General features: G+C 35.3%; 1 protein-coding gene across 6 annotated transcripts in view; it reads right to left on the reverse strand.

The window, feature by feature from the left end:
- CCDC178 (coiled-coil domain containing 178) overlaps positions 1-23,172 on the reverse strand; it is a 436,131-nt gene that overhangs the window by 124,867 nt on the left and 288,092 nt on the right. For all 6 annotated transcript variants that reach the window (XM_045457578.1, XM_045457575.1, XM_045457577.1 and 3 more), the window contains one exon: positions 12,675-12,824. In XM_045457578.1, the coding sequence (XP_045313534.1) occupies positions 12,675-12,824 (150 nt within the window). The remainder of the gene's footprint in view (positions 1-12,674; positions 12,825-23,172) is intronic.

Below are 23,172 nucleotides of genomic sequence, written 5' to 3' on the forward strand. Positions count from 1 at the left end.
ACTCAACCAACTGAGCCAACCAGGGGCCCTAAGGATGATTTCAAGTGTTAATTTAATTATGATAAACATATATTAAAGTATACACATGATAAGTAGGTATTTCAATGAATTACTTACAAACTGAACACATCCCCAGATCAGGAAAGAAAACATTACTATGGTTCCCCAACCCTGCTTTATGTTTTCTTCCAGTCAGTACTTCCCACTAAGGATAAACACTCCTGATTTCTATCAGCACAGATTAACTCATCCTGTTTATATAAACAACAACACAAAAACATACAGTATGTACTCTTTGTCTTCTTTCCTCAAAATAGGGCTTGCGCAATTCATCCATATTTAAGCATCCGTGTAATGAGAGAATGAAGATAAAAAAAGTAAATGAATGCTACTACTGAGCACCGGACTACCCTAACATTTGGAAGGTGTACAGAAAGAGTTGCTAATACAGGAGATATAGAGTGTCCAGTGAGGTGAGAGAAAAATTAGGAGACCACGGTATCATGACCAAGACTCATTCCAAAATCTTTAACAAAAATGAAGCACTCTATGGTATGTGGAATTAAAAGAGGGTTTCTGAGGTGGTAAGTATTCCAGCATGTTTGTATAATGATGGGAATAGTCCACTGGAGAGGGAAAGCCTGAGGATATAGAAGGACAGGAAAATCGTATGGATGATGGCTATGAGAAGGTAAAAGGGAATAGATTCAGGGCATAAGGAAAGGGCCTTATTTATATTAGGAGCTGAGTAAATAAATATTTATCTAATTACTTTTAATAAGAAGGACACCAACTATGGAGTAAATACAGGTAGGCTGGCGAATTTGGTCATGGACAAATGAAAGTTCTCATCTTTTACGAATGCCTCTTTTCCCACTTCCCCTACCATCAGTGTATAATCAATCTTACTGATTTTCTAAAAACGGGGTTGCAAACTTGTACCTCATTTTAATTTGTATGTATACAATTTTTAGAGAGATAGAAACATTTTTCCTTTGTTTATTGGCCATCTGGATTTTTTAAAACCTGCTGTATTTGTTGTTTGTTTGCTCATTTGAAAATACCTTTCTGTTTCTAGCACATAAACAATAATTTGCCTGGATTCAGCATTCTTGGGCGTCTTAATCTGTTCCGTAATTTATGTAGATAGTCATCAGTCTTCTGTCATAAAACATTGAGAATGTTAAGGCTGGCGTTAGTGTGATAATTTCCCTCTGTAGGCACTATGTTTCTTCTAAATGGATCCTTCCCAGAATTTTTTCTTTATCCTTGAAATTTAAAACTTGGTGAGGCATCTCTAGAGCTAAGACCCACAACCAGCTGGCCCCCACACACGCATGCCACACTGCTGTCAGTGCACAGTTCCAACTTCAGGTAGACTGTCCACAGATAACCAAGAGAAAGACCTCTAGTCCTTCCATTGCCAGGTAAGAAAGATCCCATCCAACTTCGGGGATATTGCTTCTAAGAAGTTCAGTCTTCAGGCTGAAAGGGGATAACTGGTAGTCCTTACTTGGTCCACACACTTCCAATACAGGAAGATATCTGGAGAGGTGGTATTACCATAATTCCTTCTTTTGCTTACCGTCACATTCCAGTGCCCTCTTAGGAATGGGAGTTTCCATGTATCAGCACTCAGTATCTTTCTTAATTCTGTTCTAAAACTCTGTTGTGTTTGGGAGAAATTCTATTTGTGAAGTGTGTTTGTCAGCCGCCTATCTCTTTCAGCACTGATTATTATAATATCATTTCCTGGCACCATGGTGCATGCGTGCATGTGTGCATGCGTTGTGTGTGTGTGTGTGTGTGTGTGTGTGTGCGCGCGCGCGTCTAACCACTCCTGTGGCCAAGTCCCCCAGAATCTCAAGCTTGGTGCCCTATCATCAAATTTCCACAGAAAGCTTTGCTTCCTTCTTTATTCTTTGCTACGTGCTGCCTGCTGCTTGCAGCTGCTGCTCTCTCTTCCTGTTTTTTTAACATGAATGGCCTGTGTCTTCATCCTAATTTCGATTGCAATCTCTATATGATTAGGTGCATCTGCATTGGCAAATACATGTTCTGCAGTTTGAGGCAATTGGAGAGGAATTTTAAAGTCTGTTTAAATAGAAAAAGAACTTCTCTGCTTGGATCTCTGACCACTGATTAGAAATTAAATGATCTGCTATTTCCTGTATAAAACATAAAATCTCTCCATCAAAAACTATTTCATTACTAGGCACTGCTTGATTGTACACCCAGTGTCACAGATGTTACAAAGTCCTTATAATTCAAAGACCTTTGCATTTAAAGAGATATAATGATGCACAGGTTGAATAATGGGTTGATCAGGGTAGAGAAAAAGAATATAAGAGAAACTATGGAATAGTAGAAAGTCCATGTGGCTGAGTCCAGCAGACCTGGGTTTCAATCCCAGCACTGTTTCCCACTGACAAGTAGCGTGGCCTTAAATTACAAAGCACCTGTTATGGGTTTTACTGTCCCTCTCCCCCCAAATTCTTATGTTGAAACCCTACCCCCAGGACTCAGAAAGTGACTGTAATTAGAGATAAGCTCTTTACAGAGATAATTAACTTAAAATGAGGTCACTGGTTTAAGTCACCCAGTCTGTGGTACTTTGTTATACTAGCCCTTAGTTTCCTAAGAAAAAAAATGGGAGTATTTTCACTTGTCTTAAAGAGTTTTTACAAATTAAATAAGAAGAATAGCATAATAATGAGAACACTATCTATAACTGACTATGTTATAAGCAGGTGCAGGGTTCAATGTTTTACACTTATAAATGCATAGCATGGTGGCAGCCACATACAAGGTGTGTAATGGAGAATTTATTTTCTCTTATTTACTGCAATGGAGAGATGCTTAAGTGAAAGTATCCTCCAATGGAGAAGGAGAGATGCAAAGATAGAAAGAAAGAAAGAAAGAAAGAAAGAAAGAAAGAAAGAAAGAGAAAGAAAGAAAAGAAAGGGAAAGAGAAAGAAAGAAAGAAAGAAAGAAAGAAAGAAAGAAAGAAAGAAAGAAAGAAAGAAAGAAAGAAAGAAAAAGAAAGGGAGGGAGAGAGAGAAACAGATAGATAGGAAGGGAGGGACATCTCATAAAAGGTAGAACAAACTAACACATTGTTATGGAAAGAAGAGAAACATATCAGAGGCTGCCTACAGCTGAGGGTAACAGACTCTGAAGTAGTAAGGGACCAGTCAGTACCTAGTTCTCAGTGGGGACATAGTTTTCTTGTAAAGTATTTTTTAGGTGTATTTGGCCAGAACTGTCACATGTCTAAGCTTTCATTTCCATATGATGCTGTAGTTTGCACAGTGTCTATGTTACAATTCTTCTAACAATATTAATAGTAAGAATGGAGAAAGGTTATCATGAAGTCATACATAGTACTGTATTGACTGTTTTTATTTCCTTTTTAGCTTTTTGAGTTACTGACATATTATTGCAGCAAAACATATGTAGGGTCAATTCATGCTGAATAGTTATTAGAAACCATGATAACAAAAGTCATTACACTGCAGTTCAGTTTTGACAGTAAAATTTCTGCAACATTATCACAAATCCTCATGCATTAGTGCAATGATCCTTACTATAGTTTCATATTAGAATCAAAAGATTGCTGTAGCATGCTTGATACAAAAAGTCAAGCAGGCCAAATTCTTTTCTGCTTTTACAGATAACATTTTTGCTCTTTTTCTATGTACATCAATGCAGATAGTAGCTTTGTTTTATATACTTTTTTTCAATAACCTAGGAGTACACTGCATATCTTCTTTAAAATGAGGGTTTTTTTCTTGAAAGACCACACATTTCTGATTACCAGCACCAAAGGAAATAATTTGAAAATGATTTTATATCTGACACAACTTTACAGAATTTCAAAACTATATTTTTCACTGCATTATTATCTTTCCTCTTTTTAGATAATGTGTTGGCTGTGTGTACATGTTTTTTTTTTTTTTTTAAATTGGTGATTTACTGTGATGGAACCAGATTTACAAAAGGAATCTGTCATATTTAGGATTACTTTGATAGGAAAGCTATCTGACAAAGGGAAAATGTTTTTAATGCCTATCTGTCCACAATATTTTTCCATACTCATTAATTAACAAACACCTAAAAGGTCAGATTGTACAGGTAAATTAAATATATTTTGTGGTAATGTTAATTTCCTGAGGTCCATTTTTTTTCTTTTTTTTTTAATGTTTATTTATTTTTGAGGGGGGGGGAGGGAGGGGGAAGGGAGAGATAGGGAAGAGAGATAGGGAGGAGACACTGAATCTGAAGCAGGCTCCAGGCTCTGAGCTGTCAGCACAGAGTTTGACGCGGGGCTTGAACTCATGAGTCCTGAGATCGTGACCTGAGCCGAAGTTGGACGCCTTAACTGACTGAGCCATCCAGGCGCCCCTCCACAGGTTCATTTCAAAAAAACGAAAGAAATATAACCTATCAACCAGTGCCTAGTGAATTTATTAAGGAACCTAAAAAAGCTGAATAACTTCTTTCTTAGTTGGAAAATCAGGTATAGGTATATGTAGAATACGTAGAATACGTAGAATACGTAGAATACGTAGAATACGTAGAATACGTAGAATACGGATAAGTAGAACACATTTCACTAGAAACAAAATATGTCCTCTGGAAATGTGGATATAAATAAAATCCTGCTTAGTTGTGTCACATTTGAAGTGATTATAGATTGTGTGGAATTGTTTTACAATTGCAATGTGAAGATGCCAGATCCCGTCAAATTAAAATATTGAGGACTGTCATGGTGTATGTTGCTTTTATTATTTTCTCCTCCATCTGTGAACTTTCACAGACTTCTTCACAATGGTTCTAATAACATATTTCCTGTTTGGGTTGTTTCTAGGAAACTTCTGGTTGTTACAGCTATTGTGAATGAGCTCTTTTCCTAAATGTATATGTTCTGACGTGTTTTTTAGTACAAGATTTGGATGTAACTCTGACTAACCCAAGTTGTTGCTAACCTTCTCATATAGGACTTTCTACTCTACAACCCTCTGTCAGTTTTACCTAACCAAGGTGGTGCCTGTCCATTGCTCTATGCCTTTCAGCACCTGCATGCGTTTTTAACTGATTATCATAACGTCACTATACCCCACCTTTCTGTCCTCTCTCTCCTTAATTCACACTATATTCTCAGGTTGCGTAAACTATTTTTTATCTATCATAGGCTAGAAGCTCTTCTATAATAGTATAGCTACACCAAGATTTTGTATAAGAGATAAGGGATATATGCTTATCTAAGGAATAATGACAATATCAGAACTCATATCTTCTACAGAAAGTCGTATCTTTCACAAACATAAATACAGTTTGTGAAAAACTATTGTAGGTGCTTTCCACTTAAAATGTATATTTATGTTCGATACGGTTGCTGAATAAATTAACTAAAATTACATATAAAAGCTTGCAAAGTGCCTCACGCATAGTAAGTGCTTCACAAATGTTAACTACTATGAAATGCTTTTTACAATAATCCTGCTAGGCAGACATTAGTATTTCCATTTTTTTTTAGAGGCTCAGAGGGATTAAAGAAGTTGCCCATAGATATTCCTTCCTACCTTCAATAAGAGTAAAACTCTGAGAAAAGAACAAATGACCTACAGAAAACATTTAGTATATGAATATGCATTTCTTATATTAATATTCATGTTAATAAATGATTATAAGATACAGCTCTGTAGACTTGGGGAGAGATGATTACAAGAGCAGTTTTTTTCAAATGTTTATGTCATTGTGATGCATATGTATAGTTCAAAAGTAAAAAAAATCATTATACTGATACTCCCACAGAATTGCAAATCAGTTGCAGTTCTAAGTCCTGCATTAGACAAGTGTAAGTAGAAAATATACCTATTTATAGGAGGTGCATATAATGAACATTTTACTCATGTTACTGTAATTTTTTAAATGGTCTTTGGGTGATTAAAAACTACGATATCATTTTGTAGCTACACTATGACATTTAAAAAAGTCAAGTTCTAAGTCTGTATGGATTCCAAAGAACACAACCTATTTATTAGAAAATATTTCAAGTTTTTCTAGGGCCTTACACATAGCATAAAGAATACTTTATTTACTCCCTCTTACAAGTTATATATAAGCAAAATTTCCTGAATGTATGATTTTATGACATGAAATCTTCTCCAATTCTCTATAGAATAATATTTTGCAAGGCTTAATCTATTAAATATTGTTTTCCTTTCCTAAGAAAGGGTTCCAGGCACCACAGGAAATTCAGGGTTATTAGAATCAACAGGTTTCTTAAAATGGGATTGTTCAGAATCTTTAATATGCAAATGTGGTTTAAGTATTTTAAAAGGAGATATAGTATGCAGTGTGTCATAGACATATATATGTAAAATATTTTTATGATAAGCATATAATAAATCTATCTCTAGCTCTGTATCTGAAGTTCTTTATGTATATATTAGGGTTTCTTAACTTTAGCTCTATTGATATTTTAAGCTGAAAAAGGTTTTGGTGTGTGTGTGAAAGATATCAACAGTATCCTTGGCCTCTACTCATTAGATACCACAAATACTCCTCCCAACATCCCCAGCTGTGATCATCAAAAATGTCTCCAGGCACTGCCAGATATCCATATATCCTGAGATCACTTTTTAAAGTTTATTTATTTATTTTAAGAGAGAGAGAGAGAGAGAGAGCACGAGAGCAGGGGAGAAGGGGGGGTGGGGAGAGAGAGAGAGAAAATGAATATCTCATGCAGGCTCCATACTGTCAGTGCAGAGTCTGACACTGGGCTTGAACTCATGGACCCTCAGATCATGACCTGAGCTGAAATCAAGAGTCAGATACTTAACTAACTGAGCCACCCAGGCACCCTGAAATCACTTTTACTACAATAGCAATTTGCTGCAGAGAGGAAATGCTCACACAGAGATGAGAGCATACACAGGGCCTTTCGAGTAGATACAACATCTGAGCATACCACAGTAGCAATAGGAGGTGGCTATGGAATCATTATGGTGATACAATATGTACTGCAGTTAATTTCATGAAGTTATGACTTAATACTGCATCTTGTTTATTGTTTACATTTCTCTTGGCTGCAGATGGTGCCGTGTACGGTTTATAAGTTTGTGTGTGTAAGTTTTGATACAATTTAACATTTTAAAATAGATTAGTGTATATTTTATGGTAGCAAATGATAAAATAGGCTAGTATCTACATATGGTTCATGGATACATGACATACCTAGCTTTTCTTTAATTTTTTTTTTTTGATATTTTTAGGCTACATGGTTCATCTGTGAGTTTTTTCAAATTGTCACAAATCTCAAAAATTGTTTCCCAATATATATACTGAAAAAGGTCTATGGATAATAAGTCCCGTGAAGTTCAAACCAGTGTTGTTCAACAATCATCTCTAGATATGAAAATTCTACCTTGAGTGTCTTTGATATATCAGGGATCCTGTCACATTCTAGAAATCACTTTTAAGCTTTTGCGAACATTAAAAACTGCTTGTTGCTGCGCAACTCCACTAGATCACCATCTCAAAATTGCTTGAAGGATACATAAGTCTACAATTCACTCAAAACTGGTGCTAGACTGAAAAGCTGGTTTGATTTAAGCTAAGATGACTTTTCTAAAGTACTGGCCAGAAATAAACATTTAATTTTTGTTGTTTTTCTTACAGAGTTTGGACAACAGAAGGGAGACTCAATGGGATAAAGCAATAGATGACCAACTGTCTACTCCTGTCTCAGGATCACAAAAGCTATTCAGAGATCTCTTGAGAGATCTTCAGAGAAAGGGGTCAGTAGAAACTTAATACAAGCTTATCAGTTTATAAGGTACGGCAACTCCTCCATGTGTGCCTGTGATGAAACTATTTAAGAAACTATCATTTTCTTGGCAAAGGAATGGATTTCCATCTACACTGAAACAAGCACTCAAAAATCACTACTCGAAACCCAATTTTATATATTTTAGTGTTCACAAAATAAGAAGCAATACAAAATACTTATGAAAAGGAGAACTAAAATAGCTTTCACACTTCCTTAAGAAAATAACTTTGTTTATTGCTGGAATTGATGTTGATTCCTCATCAAATCGATGTAAGGTGAGTATTAGAGGAAACCCATGTTTGAAAACTGAAAGAGGGAAGAGAAAATGTGCTAATGAAATCTAGGGATGACATATTTTTGAGAGTTTAAAATGGAAACTTTGTCCATTGAGACCTGGGGGAAGGAGATTAGACAGGAAAAATCCGTGATTCTTCCACTGGTGGGGTAAAGACAGGATGTTGTTGGGCTCGGATTCTATGCTGTCTTCTAGCAAAAAAGTCCCTTGGTCTCTGGGGATCACAGCATTCAGCATGGTAGCTGAGATGAGGTGGCATATTCCTGTCTTTTATTGTATCAAAAGAAAGGATATAAGTACAATCGATGATTAATAATTTATTTTGAATAATTGAATGAATGAATGAATGAATAGTGTTTGAATTCTGTGAGACGTAGAAGTGTCCCCTAGAGCTCCAAAGTAGTCCTCTGATTTATGTCCCTACATGACTCCTTAATAAGGCCAGGTTATTAAAGGTGATTCCAATCTGAGCATATCTGTTGTAGTTACTCTTACTACTTTTTAACTACTGGTCCACTCAAACCTTCAAAAAGTATCACAGCACATGCTCATTTTACAGCTGGCTGGAGACAATATTTGAATGTAAGTTAAGACAGCTGTGTCCTAGGCCAGCGTTTCTTCTAATTAACTGTATATGTGGTAAATCACTGAGCCACTGTGGCCCTACGGTTCCTCACTTGTGAAGTAATCTTTTATTTTACTTTCTATTTTTTTTAAAAATGTTTATTTATTTTTGAAAGAGAGAGGGAGAGAGAGAGCGTGAGCAAGCTCCATGTGAGTGGGGGAGGGGCAAAGAGAGAAGGAGAAAGAGAACTCCAAGCAGGCTTCAGGCACCATCCGTGCAGAGCCCAATGTAGTGCCGGAACTCACGAACCACGAGATCATGACTTGAGCTGAAGTCAGACACTTAACCCACTGAGCCACTCAGGAGCCACTATTTTTTATTTTTTTATTGTGTGGCGCCCTTGTGTTTTATTTTTTATTTTTTAGTGTGTATGTGTATGTGTGTGAAATTATCTTTTAAACAATTGGGTAACATTTGTAAAGGCATATCCAGTTCAAAATTTTTACAATTTTAGAATTGCAAAAATTATCGATAATCCCTGTGAAAATTAAATAATTTATAATAAATAAGTAGTTCTTTCCCCATGAGAAAATCATCGTTGAAAACACAGCTTCAATGAGATAAAATTACAAAAACAATGACTGAATCAAATAATCTGTTTCAGATGGACACTAGTGGCATAATGCATGACCGATGTGGCTTTTACATGCTTTACAGGGCCTGATGAGACATATGTAGGATTGTTTAATAATGACACATTACAGAGGTATGCCACAGTTATAAAATGGGTTGGATTTCTGAAAATCCTGTTTGATTCCTATCTCAGTTAGTTCCTTTCACTCAGGTGACGCTGTGACACACTCAATCTCAGCCCCTTATCTTAAACTGGAGATGACTATAACACCAATAATGACAAAAACTTTAGAGGATTACTGATGGACATTACAGAGACAATGTGTGCAAACTGGATGGTACGGATACCAAGTCCCTCTAAGTGCCAGTTAAGTGCCGACGGATTCTCTAATGATTTGTATTCCCTTAGTCTGAAAGTCCTGAGAACTGGAGCAGGCAAAGGTGAGGCTTCACAAGTGGTTCACAAAAGAATTAAAAATATTTTTTAACCAGTTTTGAAAGGGATTGTGTTCTCAGCCAACAGAACACATCAACACTGGCTTGCTTGCTTTTAGCTTACCTTTCTTGGCAGACTTGAAGAATTGGAGATGGCAATGAAAACAAACGTGATTTTACCAATCTATTCATGGGTTTAAATATTTTGAAATAGTTTGAAAATATTTTTGAAATCTTTTAATGAAAATGATGAACATGTCTATTTTTACACAGAAGTGCAACCTGTTTTTCAGATATTTTTCTTTTATTCCCCTTTAGTGTTATTTTAAATTTTGAGATCTTTAGATTGGATTCTATTCTATCGTTACCCATGAACAGGGAAGATAAGAATTTTGCACATTTTTGTTTGTTTCTGATTTTTAAAGGGGGAAATATTCATCACTGCAAAATTTTGAAGTACAGGAAAGTATCAAGAAGCATGCACAAAGGAAGCAGACATAATTTTATCACCAAGAGTAACACTAGAACATTCTAACACTTGAAGGTTGTAAATAAAATTGTGTTAAGGAAGGGGACATCCTTATTTTTTATATTTAATTTGTTTTGCTTCTCCATTAAACTTCGCTACTTTTAGCCTAAAAATACAAAGTATGAAAATGTATAATTTGTGTAGAGAGAATAATACTCCTTAAGAAGCACAAGCATCAAAATACAATTTACCATGCCAAAAGGAATATAAGTCTAGAAGCCATAAAGTTATTCTAAAAACAGGAAAATAATACACAAAATTCCTTAAAGTGAGATCCATTTTATATGACAAGAAAATTCAACAAGGGAATGAGAGGCTGAATGGTTTTTTTGCATACCCAAAACTAAACTGGTCAAAGGACTAAAACCTATAATATATATATGCAGGAAATGCTGCAATATCAAAGAAGGGAACTAAAATATTAAGGGTTTTTTTTTTTTCAGTTTTGATGGCCAAATTCCATCCCGTAAGCAGTGCATTAGACGCTAATGACATACGATTTCTCACTGACAGATTTAACAGCATCAATAAGGCCTCTCTGTCCATTGCAGCAAATTGATCCTACATGACACTGACAAGGGCAGCCTGCACTTAATGACCTCCATCGCTGAAGGATGGAAATGAAAAATGATTGGAAGTACAAATAAATCTTTGAAAGTTTCCCTGAAACAGGTGTGCTAAAAGTGATTCGTTTGAGGGATCATCACAAATATAAACTCAATCTCCTAGCATACCTCACTGTCTGTTCACACCAGGGTCTCACTCCTTGGATCTTGAATCACAATTTGCTTTAATTCCAACATCAAGACGATTTTATTCTTACTATGGAAGTAGTGTGTTAGGGACTCTCTTAAAGGCCTGGTTTCTTCACTATTTATGCAGTATCTATTGGTCATTTTCCACCAAAGGATTCTAAATAAACTGATAACAAGTATACATAAAATTTATTTTTGTTTCCCTTCTGGTTAGAAAAGGAAAAGGAAATACAGTATATCCATTGATTATTTTCTCCTCCTCAATTATCAGGAACAAATAGAACATGTTTAGCCTCAATAACAACGTCAAATGCATGAAGTGATTGGACAAATGTTCCATTAAAGTCCTTTCTTTCAATCCGGCACATGGTTTGAGGACACCAAGCTTTTGGCATATAGTTGTACTATCAATTTGTTCACAAACACATTTATTTCTTAATCTGCCTTCATCGTGCTACTAATTTTTAAGAGAAAAATACACACACACACACACACACTCTCTCTCTCTCTCTCAATATATTCAGAAGCTTTAACTCTCAGGAGAGCAGATAGATGGCAAACATAAGCAGCATACCAGATGAATGCAATAGTTACTTATAGTTGCATAGTATCTCTTTATTTTCAAAAATAACTATGGATGTCTCCTTCTTATTACTTATCAGTTTTCCTCTGAGGTAAATCTTATTTCACAGACGAGAAAACCGAGGCCAAAAAGGATACATAACTTGCCAAGATCACTGAGCTAGTAACTGGTAGAGATGCACTCAAATCCTGGCCTCTGTCTTTCCAATATTCCACCATACAGAGGGATAAATACAGCACTGGAATTTTAAACTACTAATTTACAGTAGAGTAATATGGGTGATGACTGTACGAGAAAGGATTCATTAGCAGCCTACCGGTTCTTATGACTAGGTGAATTGTTAAAAAAACAAGCATACCTCCAAATTTTGAAATTTAAATTCTGGGAAGATACAGAAATTCAAAGGGAAATAATTGTTTTTGTCAATGAGTATCTGGAGAAGAATACAGAGGAAGTGGCTGTATCTTAACACTCGAAGTGGAGATTTTTCTTTCCTCTTCCATTTGCGGTGTATTGTGTATTTTACTTTTCTATTTTTATTATTACAGAATCTTTTACAAAATATGTGAGAATTTCTAGTGATTTCCATTAAACACAGAGGGTCATATACTCTCTAAGTTTATAATTAATACCCCTATTTATTAAGAAAATAGAAACAAACATTTGGAGCCCGTACATCATTAAGAGGATTTTGAGGCATATTGTGGAAACTTACCTATAGATAGAACTGAAATTTGAAATCTATGATAATATATTTAAATCTCTAACTACAAAAACTTGGTATTCCAGGTCATAATAGAACAAATTAGTATAAAATGGTGGATTAGAAACTAAGTTTTTTCATTTCTCAAATATCCATTCAAAATTTCATTTCAAAGTTGATAAAAATATTCACCAAAAATTTACAAGGAGGGAATATGCCATTTGGTGGCATACAAAGGACCACCTTCGGTCATATAAAAGCCCATGACTGACCGCTTGTTACTTTCTGCAGCAAGCATGTCAAATAAATCATTATTAGGAAAAAAATATGAAAACCTACCTGTTTCTTAGCTTCAATTGAAGCATCAAGTGATAACTGTCTATCATATAGATTTAAATAATTGTCCTTTTCTGTTAAGAAAGTAGTCTGTAATTCCTGATATTCTTGAGCTAAACGCAAATTTTCTTCGAGTGAATCATCTTGTATTTTCTAGAAGATAAATAAATATATATATTTAATTAAAGTCCTTTCAATTTCCTTGAATTTTTTCAACATCATTTGAATCATCTACAAAGATTATATTATATATTGTAGAAAAATATTAAAGTTAAAAAGGTGCTTCCTCTGATACCAACATCCTCCTTGGACTTAATAATTTTCTTTCTTGACGTACCTGGTTTCTTTCTTTCTTTCTTTTTTTTTTTTTTTTTTTTTTCTGAACACTGATTTACCAGAGTCTGTCTGATTTTTGTTCTCCCTCTTTCCTACACTTCCCTCCATAATGCCTTGGGAAGGATCAGTCCTGAGATGCTCTTCCCGGCTTCCTAGAGGTTTTCTTCCAGTTTCCTACCCCCTTTTCCTTTCCCCAGTGCTCAAATAGGTGGAACAACCTTGGAAGCTTAGAATCCCATTTTCAAGAGGTTCAGAGTGGTGGCACTCACTGAAAATAGAGAATTAAAGAGTGAAGACAAAGACAAGGAACTCAATATTTAGAAGCACCATGAGAGAGCCATTATTTGCTCCTAGTATACTTTAGCTATATTAAAGGTTAAATCTGTGAGCACCTGAGGACCTTATAGTATCCCCTCATGACTAAAGAAATATATGTTAAATCTAATACCAACCCCTTAGAATATAACTTTGGTAATATTACCAATTGGCAAACTAGGAGCTACCTATCATTTTAAATGAGATGTATGAATTCAAGTTCAGTTGTTGATTCTTTTTACATTTCTAGCACATATAATTTTCTCTGGTGCTTCAAAAAATGTGGAATTTATCAACAGCCTTAAATATTTTCAAACTTGTTAGTCTAGTAATTCATTTTATGTAAATTTATTTAAGCAAAAGCCTTATTCATTACAACAATTTTTACAGTAGCAAAAAGTTTCAAAACACATAAATGTACATTAATCATGATGATGATGATGATTAAATAACTAGATACAAAAACAACCATTGTGAAGCAATTAAAAATGTTTCTTTGGGAAAACTGCCATCACATCAAACCTTTAGTATAAGTTGTTAAAAAATATACTGCGGTATGAGAATGTGCATAGATGAAATGTAATTCAGCAGAAAATTGCCTGTACAAATATTTCTGTATTTGCACAGCTAAAGATTTATTAAGGTCAACAAACATATTTCTCATGAAAGCCTTGTATCCATATTGATCTCTAATGATGAATAGTATGCCACAGCTGTTCTTCAAAAAGCCAAAATGATGAACTGAGAACCATATTAAATGTCCTTGTCCTAATTCTGGCATGGCAATTTCAAACTTTAGAAACTTTTATCTAATATACTTATCTGAAATCACATAGAATTATCTTTTGGTAGGAGGACCAAGTATCCAGGAATCTTTTACTTTGATGGGGATGCTTTTGGGAAAAAAATGGTTACAGTTCTTTCTGATATGGTAACAACTTATTAAAATATAAGCCTCAAGTGATGACGATGGATCATTGATCAATATTCTACTGAAAGTGGGACGACGAATCATGTTGAGTGTTTTTGTTTTTTCGGTTTAGCATAAACACAACCCTGATATCTGAAGTATTCTACTTCTCAATTACATTTCTTTCAAGCCCTAGATAGCTCCTATAAATAAACCTTGCATTAGAGAGGAGTGCTACAAAAGTTGTGGGATTTGCACTGAACGTATTAAATGGCACTTTATTGAGGATGTATTTGGTACTTCATGCTTTGCTAAACTGTGTAATATGCAGTTTACTTTCAATTTCTGTATGATACCAGTTCTTACGGCTTAATTAGATACCAATAAATCAAATTGTACAGTTACGTCGATGAATCTTCAAAAAAATTGTTACATCAGTCATGATATTTTACATGATCATTTCTCAGTAATGAATTTACAGAAGTATTTGCCAATGTACTACCTATTCCTGACGATCAGTGACCTTCACATGTGCAATGAAGTTTCAGGTTTTTAAAAATTTTAAATAATGATATTCTACTGACACTTTTTGAAAATGTTTTTTTTTTTTGTTCCACCTTACAACTGTGGGTCTACCTTACAACTTTGACTTGTTTAATTTTAACCAATATTATCACTACATGTGAATGAAACAAAGAGGAAATGATACCAGTGGACATATGTCCAAGGGAAATAATGCAACCACTACTGGCATTGAAAAGCTTATAATTGGTTAGCGGTAGAAGATATTTAATAAGGGCACAAAAGTTGGGGGTCAGCAATATAATAAAAAGTGAGAAGAAAGCAGAAACTAATAAGAGAAGCAAGATGACTCACATACTTTTAAATTCAAATCCAGCTGAATCTTACCTATAGAATCTTTCTACTTAAGGTCTTGGCTAAATGTGAACTTGAAAGACAATTTGTTCGTAAAGCCATTAAAGAAAAACGTGATTACAATTGGTGCATGTTAAAATAATTGTGCTCTGAGTTTACAGTGTTACTTCATTCATTCATTCATTCATTCATTTTCATTAATTACCTATTCAAAACTTTGAATTTAATTACTACTATATGATAAGTTCTGGGATATAATGATGAACCATAAGAATTTGTGGTCTTGTGTGAAGGATTTATACTACAAATCACACAAATATATAATTAGAACGCAGAACTTGTATTACTTGGTACACTGCTTGAGAGGTGAAGATTTGAAAGAAGTCTATAAAGAGCACTCACACAACATTTTTTGTAATGAACATTATTCCAAGGACACACTACATTGTCCAGCCTCAGCAAGAGTTTTTTCTCTGGGTCCATCATTGATGTTCACAAGGTATGTGAACCCTTTGAGACTGTACACAGCGTTTTTCTGGGATTACCTAATTAGACCATGATTCCCAAAGTATTGAGAAACCATAGTTTCTGTCACCAAAAATGCTGAATATTGAAGGAGATTGAGACCCCAAGGTATGCAAATAGTAGTTCTCCATATTCTTTTTCACTTGAACTTTCTTATTCGTTAAGACGTGATTTCATATTCGACATTTGCTCCATTTTCTCCATTTTTAGTTTATTTTTCTCACTCTTCCCCTTCTCTTTCCCTCTCATAGTAGGCAACTAAGGAATAGGGAATTATAATTAGAGAACTGAGTTCTCTTTGCAAACTATAGATCATCTATTTTAATGTTTCACCCTGTGATACAAAGACTATAACTTAGAAATAGGGCTGAACTTGAATGTTAATTTATAAATTCCACACACAATGGAAAGAACTGAGACAATAGCAATCATCTCAGTTGTTACATTATTATCCTCATTTTACAGACAGGAAAACAAAGGCAAGAAAAGTCAGGTAATGCAAATTGTATTTTCCCAAAAAAGGCCACAGAAATATTTCATTCTCACAAGTTGTTTCAGAACCCTGTTACTTCCTATCAAGAAGCATAGTCTATTTATCTTTCCCTTGAACCTGGCTAGACTTGTGTTTTCACCAGCCAATAAAGTATGGTGGAAAGGATGCTATGTGACTTTCCAGGCTAGTTTATTAAAAAAGCTAGTTTTAAAGAAGCCAGTTTATTTCAAACACGCACACACACACACACACACACACACAGACATAGACACACACACACACACACACACACACACACATACACACACACACACAGCTTCTGCCTGGACCTCTGGGCCTCTTTTGGGGGACATTCATCCCTGGAACCAGACACCATATTGTAAGGAATTGAGACCACATGGAGAAATATGTGTAGGTGTTCCAGCAAACAACACTAGCTCAGGTGTCAGAAAACAGTATCCATCATTAGTAAATGAGTCATTTGAAGATGATTCCAATTCCTAGTTTCTAAGTCATCCAGCTGCTAGTTCAGAAAGTGAGACATGAGACAAGCAGGCTCTGCTATGTCCTGTCCAAATTTCTGACACACAGAATTGTGAGCCATCATGTTTGGGGGTATCTATTATGCAACCATGGCAACTGAAACATCAGGTATCTTGTGCAAGATTTCACACATAGTAAGCGGAGGACTTGGGTTTTGTATCCAGGAAGATTGGCTCCAGATTGCATACTCTTCACCATCCAATATATTTCCTTTGTAAACATGAGCCAGCACTCAACACTATTCAGTGCTGTCTTTATAAAAGCTAATGATGTTAAAGAATCAAAACAAGTAACAGAATCACCTTGTTCTAAGCCTACTTCCACCGAGTAACTGTCTTTTTATAATCTAACACATAGCTTGTTGACATAGATAAAATGGACTGCTGAAGGAAATTAGAACTTGGTCCCCTTGGAAGATACCTTTTTATTGTAATATGGGTGTGTGGGTTACATATCATCAGTCTCTTGTCTTTTGTTTTTTTGTTTTTGTTTTTGTTTTTCATTTACCCACATGATTCCATATTCCAGGATTTGATTAGACCTGATGCATCCACTGACAAGACCAAAAGTCCAAGTGCACAGACTTTTACAGCTGAGGCCGGCACAATTCTGGATTATGGCTGATGTAGCAGAGTAATGCTGCATTGAGTCCTATGGAGGTCCTGCCATATACACTTATCCTAGAGAAAGTCTAAATACATTTGAGTTTTTTTTAAAAAAAAATTAAGATGGATTAATCACAAAAGAGATTATACAAGTTGTATTATAACGCAAGTTGTATTATAAGAAAGAAACTTGATCCAAATATTCTAGAAAGATGGTTATGGTTTAAGGTACTTGCACTGTACATGTATGTGTAAAAGACCTACATAGCTATTTACAAATACTTTAATGTTATTAAGATAGTCCTAGTGTCTATATCTACATTTATAGTAATGTGTAGTTTATACCCTCAGTTACTCTTAATATGGGCATTTGGATCCAGTTTGTCAGGCAGAGGGGCTAAATCCTTCTTTCAATCATGTATTGTAAGAGAGTTGTCATCTTTTGACCCAGGTCTAATTCTAAATGTCCCATCCTGATATGATTATGTGTGGCTACCTCCAATGATCTTTTCCGATGATCTGTCTGTCATCTCCTGATTCTTGGCTATTAATAGCTTACTCCTTGCTTTTTTGCAGCCTGCTGGGGCTTTGCTGGCTGTTAGTGCCGGGAGTATCCGTGTTGGCACACAGATTGTATCACACTCGCTGTGGTCTCATGGCTGGAAAGGATCGACTTCCTGCCAGAACCACCAGAAAACGCAAGTTGTATTGTGGTATTTATTGATCAATTTACTCCAGAGTGTCCTCATGCCTAGCTTTTCATTCATTTACTTATTTGTTCATTCAACCATTTGTTTAGCAAACCCTTAGTAAGTTTATTCTCTGGATCCAGCTTCACAGCTACCCCAAGGATTAATGAGAATAGAATGTGACCCCTTTTCACCAGGGATTAGAGGGTAGAGTCAGAGGAGGCAGAAGGGTAAACACATCTATTGGAAGTGTTTCTTGGAGTACCTGGAATTGATTCTACCAGGTGGAATTCATTCCACTAGATGGGGGAGTAGGCCAGAAAAGACTTCACAGGAAAAATAATCAGTGATCTGAGTCTTAGAGCAGTCTTTTATTTGGCAGGGATCAAAACTTTTCCTGCTACATGAGGTCAATATATATTTGAGCAAAGTTGGGTGAGTCAGTCCAGAGGAATGGTTTAAAAAAAATTTTTTTTTTCAACGTTTATTTATTTTTGGGACAGAGAGAGACAGAGCATGAACGGGGGAGGGGCAGAGAGAGAGGGAGACACAGAATCGGAAACAGGCTCCAGGCTCTGAGCCATCAGCCCAGAGCCTGATGCGGGGCTCGAACTCATGGACCGAGAGATGGTGACCTGGCTGAAGTCGGACGCTTAACCGACTGCGCCACCCAGGCGCCCCGAGGAATGGTTTTATAGTCCCTTTAGGTCTATTAGATTGTTGTTACCTATGACTTGTGAGTAAGGCTTTCATAGATTGTGTTAAATGTTCTGTTATCTCTAGGCTTTAACATATTACTATGCAAACAATGAAATATACCCGTATATTTAGAATCCCACCGATGCAGAGCATCATAAATAATGCTCCGTTCCAAGCACCAACGTTTCAGTAGCATATGACCTTGCACATATGTTCTTGCACAAAACTATTGATAGCATACTATTAAATCCCCACACACGCCTTTGGCACATATCTGCCAGTTTAGGGCACTGGATTGGTACTTTTGCATGCAGTGACACTTTGATATTATTAAATTAGGCAATAGAACTGATACTGATTCATGGAATGTGCAGGGGATGGACTTAAGAATAAAGGAGATCTAGAGGCTTGAAGTCTCTTTGTGAACACCGTCACTTCAAAAGCATTCCCTTCAATTCATGGGAATTAACGTGGTGAATATAAATTCTGAAAATACATGCCGATTCTGTTACAATATAACAGACGTGGAGAAAGCATATACTCTATTAGTTACATCACCTACTATGTGCATAGAAGCATTATTGTATTGCTGTTCCCTTAAAATCTATACACCAATTACTACAGAAAATGAGAGTTCTCCCCAGTGTTTCCAAGAAGCAAGTCTGTAAGAATGATATGTGTCGATACCCTGAAGCCTCAAAGGAGCAAATAACTGTTTTAACTCTCCCAGGACCCACTTCCTTGTCTGTGCTGCCATGGAAACCAGTCTCTTGTCCAACAGGAGTTCTCTGATAATTAGTCTTGAACATTCTTGATTTTTAAATGAACAAATCAGTCCTCTGCATCAAGGTTGTTACATGCCTCAAACTGTACACATTATCCTGTTTGACAAAATACTCTCTATTCACTAATTTATTCAGAAATGCTTACCAAGCAACTGGTATATGCGCTATGAGGGACACTATGAGAGGTCAAATAGCACCTGCCCCTGACAGAGTCCAGGGGAATACTTTTTTAGCCACCCCACCTTACTACCCACATATATGACTACATACAAGATTCCTTATCTTAGCTTCTTGATGGGGTTACAAATGTAGCTACTGTTGATTTACTCTAAGTTTAACAATGGATACTATAACATTGCCTCTTGGAATTCAGAAGTATTCATTGAGTATCTATTAATACTCTGTATTAACCCTGTTTGTTCCTTATTATTTTTAGATGCTATTCATTATACACATTTGATGCAGAATTATTGATACTAGCCTGAAAAAAATACACAATTTCAGGGCTGAAGAAACTTGCAATCAGATAAGGGAATTGAGGCATTCACAAAGCTAACTACATCAGAATACATTATACATGAAGAAGGATAAAAGACATATCCAAATAATGATAGTAGTTCTATGAGGGAGCAGTTCCAGTGAACGTCATGAGCAAAGTTCCAAGGAAGAGTCATTTTTTTAAACAGATTCTGAAAATATTTCATATACAGGGCCCTGTATGTATTTTCAGCAGAGAAAACTCTGTCCTAGAAACACAAATGCTCATTAAATATTAAAAGCCCATGATTAATGTGAGTGTATGTTAAAAAAAGTAACATTTACCTCCATGTTGACTGTAGCGTTTCTCCTATAACTACTCAGTGGCTTTAAGAAATGCTATACAAATGCCACTTACATTTGTTAGTGAATTTCTAATCTGACCAGCTGTCTTCCATGTAATCGTATGCCCCTCAAGTATCTAATATAACTGAGTAAAAAAAAATATGTAATAATAAAAAGACTAGATAGATGATGGGTATTAAGGAGTACACATGTTATGATGAGCACTGGGTGTTATATATAAGTGATGAATCACTGAATTTTACTCCTGAAACCAATATTGCACTGTATGTTAAGTAGAATTTAAATAAAAATTAAAGAAAAGAAAAAGAGTAAAAGTTGGTGTCACATAATCTATATACCCCAATGAATTTTTCCAAGTTAAAATACATGATTTAAATAATTACACTACATATACGTCCTCTGTAATTGATAATCCACAGTAATAATAATTCCTGTAAGTCTATTTATAACTTATTAAATAAACTTGAAATTTTAACCTTGAATATATACTTGAGTTTAATGTGTCCTCTAATATTAAGATTGTTAAACAGAAACATATTTGCATAAAACTTCCTTGTTAAATATTTCTATGCATTTTCATAAATTAATTTCATAATTTATATTTCAATTTGTCACTATTTAAAAATATATAAAGTCTGCTACTCTTGTCACCATATCATGTGAAAGACTGAACAATTTCCTCTTCATATGCACCTACTGATTTGAATAGTTTAAGATTTAGAAAGGTTTCCTATTTACTCACATTTTAATGATATACATTTCTACTTCACTGGTGGAAAAGGCTGATCAGTCACAGAAAGGTCAGTTAACACTAAATAGACCCTTTCTTTATGTAATTACAAAGAATAATATCTTTGTGCTGATGGCATTGCACATGGAGTGGGTGATGCAGAGAATTAATGTGCTGCCTTGTTGGCCCATGGGATAGAGATTCCAATACAATAACCACAACTTATTCTAATTATGCAGCTTTTAAAAGGTCATCAGCAAAAAGAGTTAAGGAATTATCAACTAACTTTATCATAAAGTAATAATGCACTACATAAATGCAGAAACTGTAAGAGCAGTATCTAGACATTTTATTACAAATGAAAGACTGATCTAAGACGTTCAAATACATACGTTATAGCATAAATGAAGTAAACTCATTGAAAATATCTGATATTTTATAACCTCCTATTGATATCATCAAGTAACCTGATCTCACCTTATGTTTGTAGAAAATGTTTAATTTTGAAAATGTTTATGCCAATGTCATTGTCACATCCGTGCTATACCAGGATTTGAATATTTCTTTTAAAAATCGATTTATTATCAAATAATGCATGCTGATTAAATTACATACAAATAATAGAGAGGTACATGAAGTAGAAAATCAAAGCCCCTCTTCACAACTACAGCCATTTTTATACTGCAAACAGTATTAACAATGCGTTGCAAGTCTTTAAAGAACAAAAACTTTTAAAACATGCTTACATTGTCAATGAGGAAATGGGGGCTAGGAAAATCAATTTCTTATTTGAGGTCACACAGGAAGAGAACAGCATTAAGGCTAGAATACAATCTGATTTCAGCCTAATACCTTTTCTGGGACTACATCACTTCCTAGTCTTGAATGTGAATTATAGGGCCTTTAAGATTCCAGATTGATATGTGTGAATGCTCTAATTTTGAAATATAGAAATATATTTCAGCTCTATAGAAATATATAAGTATTTCAAAAATAAACTGGATGCTCACAGAGAAAAGAGTTTTGGAAATTAAAAATATATATACATATGCTTCAGTGTCTCAGTGTCTTTTCCTTGGGAACGTGGGGACAGAAAACATTAGGCTCATTTTCAGAGGTGCCAAGTATGAAAAGTACAATAAATCATTAGCACTCTAGTAAAATATCTTTTTGCAGAATTATTACTAATGCTTTTTCTCTTTTACTTCTCTCAGTTAGATATTCAATTAGATATTCCCCTTACTGATAAATAAAAGATCATGAGCATCTCTAATCACCCGATGTTGTTATTCATATTAGGGCACTGTCCAAACCTTAGTGATGTATCTCCAGTAGAAATAAGATTATTTTTTTAAATGTTTATTTATTTTTGAGAGAGAGACAGAGAGGGCAGGGGAGGGGCAAGGAGAGAGGGAGACACAGAATCTGAAGTAGGCTCCAGGCTCTGAGCTGTCATTACAGAGCCCAATGTGGGGCTCGAACCCATGAACTGTGAGATCATGACCTGAGCCGAAGTGAGATGCTCAACCGACTGAGCCACCCAGGTACCCCTCAGGTAGAAATAAGATTAAAGGCAATTTTCTATAGATACTCATCTTGAGACATATCACATCTACTCCCCCAAATAACTTAATCCCAGTATGGAAAAAAATCACTTTCTAAAACAGGTCTCAGCAAACTACGGCTCTCCAGCCAAATTTAGCCCACTGCCTGTGTTTGTAAATCAATGTTAGTGGAACACTATCACTTCATTCACTTACATACTGTCTATGATTGCTTTTGTTCTGTGGTGGAAGAATAGAGTAATTGCAACAGAGACTGAGTGGACTGCAAAGCCTAAAATATTCACTATCTTTTCCCTTATACAAAAAGTTTATTGACCCTGGCTCTGACCCTTAATTAATACACTTGTATCATGCAAAACAAAGTTTCAATTTAGATCTCTCATTCAAGATCTATTTTGGCTATACATATACCTGCCCAAAGAGAAAGACTGCTGAAAAGCATTTGCTCTATATTTTTCCAACAGAGGTACATACTAAGGAGACATAGCCCATTAATAATTCAAAAATGCCTCCAAGTCCTTTAAAATAATGACATGCTTGTGAGCTTTTAAAGCGCTCTCAAAATGGACACAATAACTTTGCATGGA

The sequence above is a fragment of the Leopardus geoffroyi genome, chromosome D3, assembly GCF_018350155.1.
Source record: "Leopardus geoffroyi isolate Oge1 chromosome D3, O.geoffroyi_Oge1_pat1.0, whole genome shotgun sequence".
NCBI classification, from domain to species: domain Eukaryota; kingdom Metazoa; phylum Chordata; class Mammalia; order Carnivora; family Felidae; genus Leopardus; species Leopardus geoffroyi.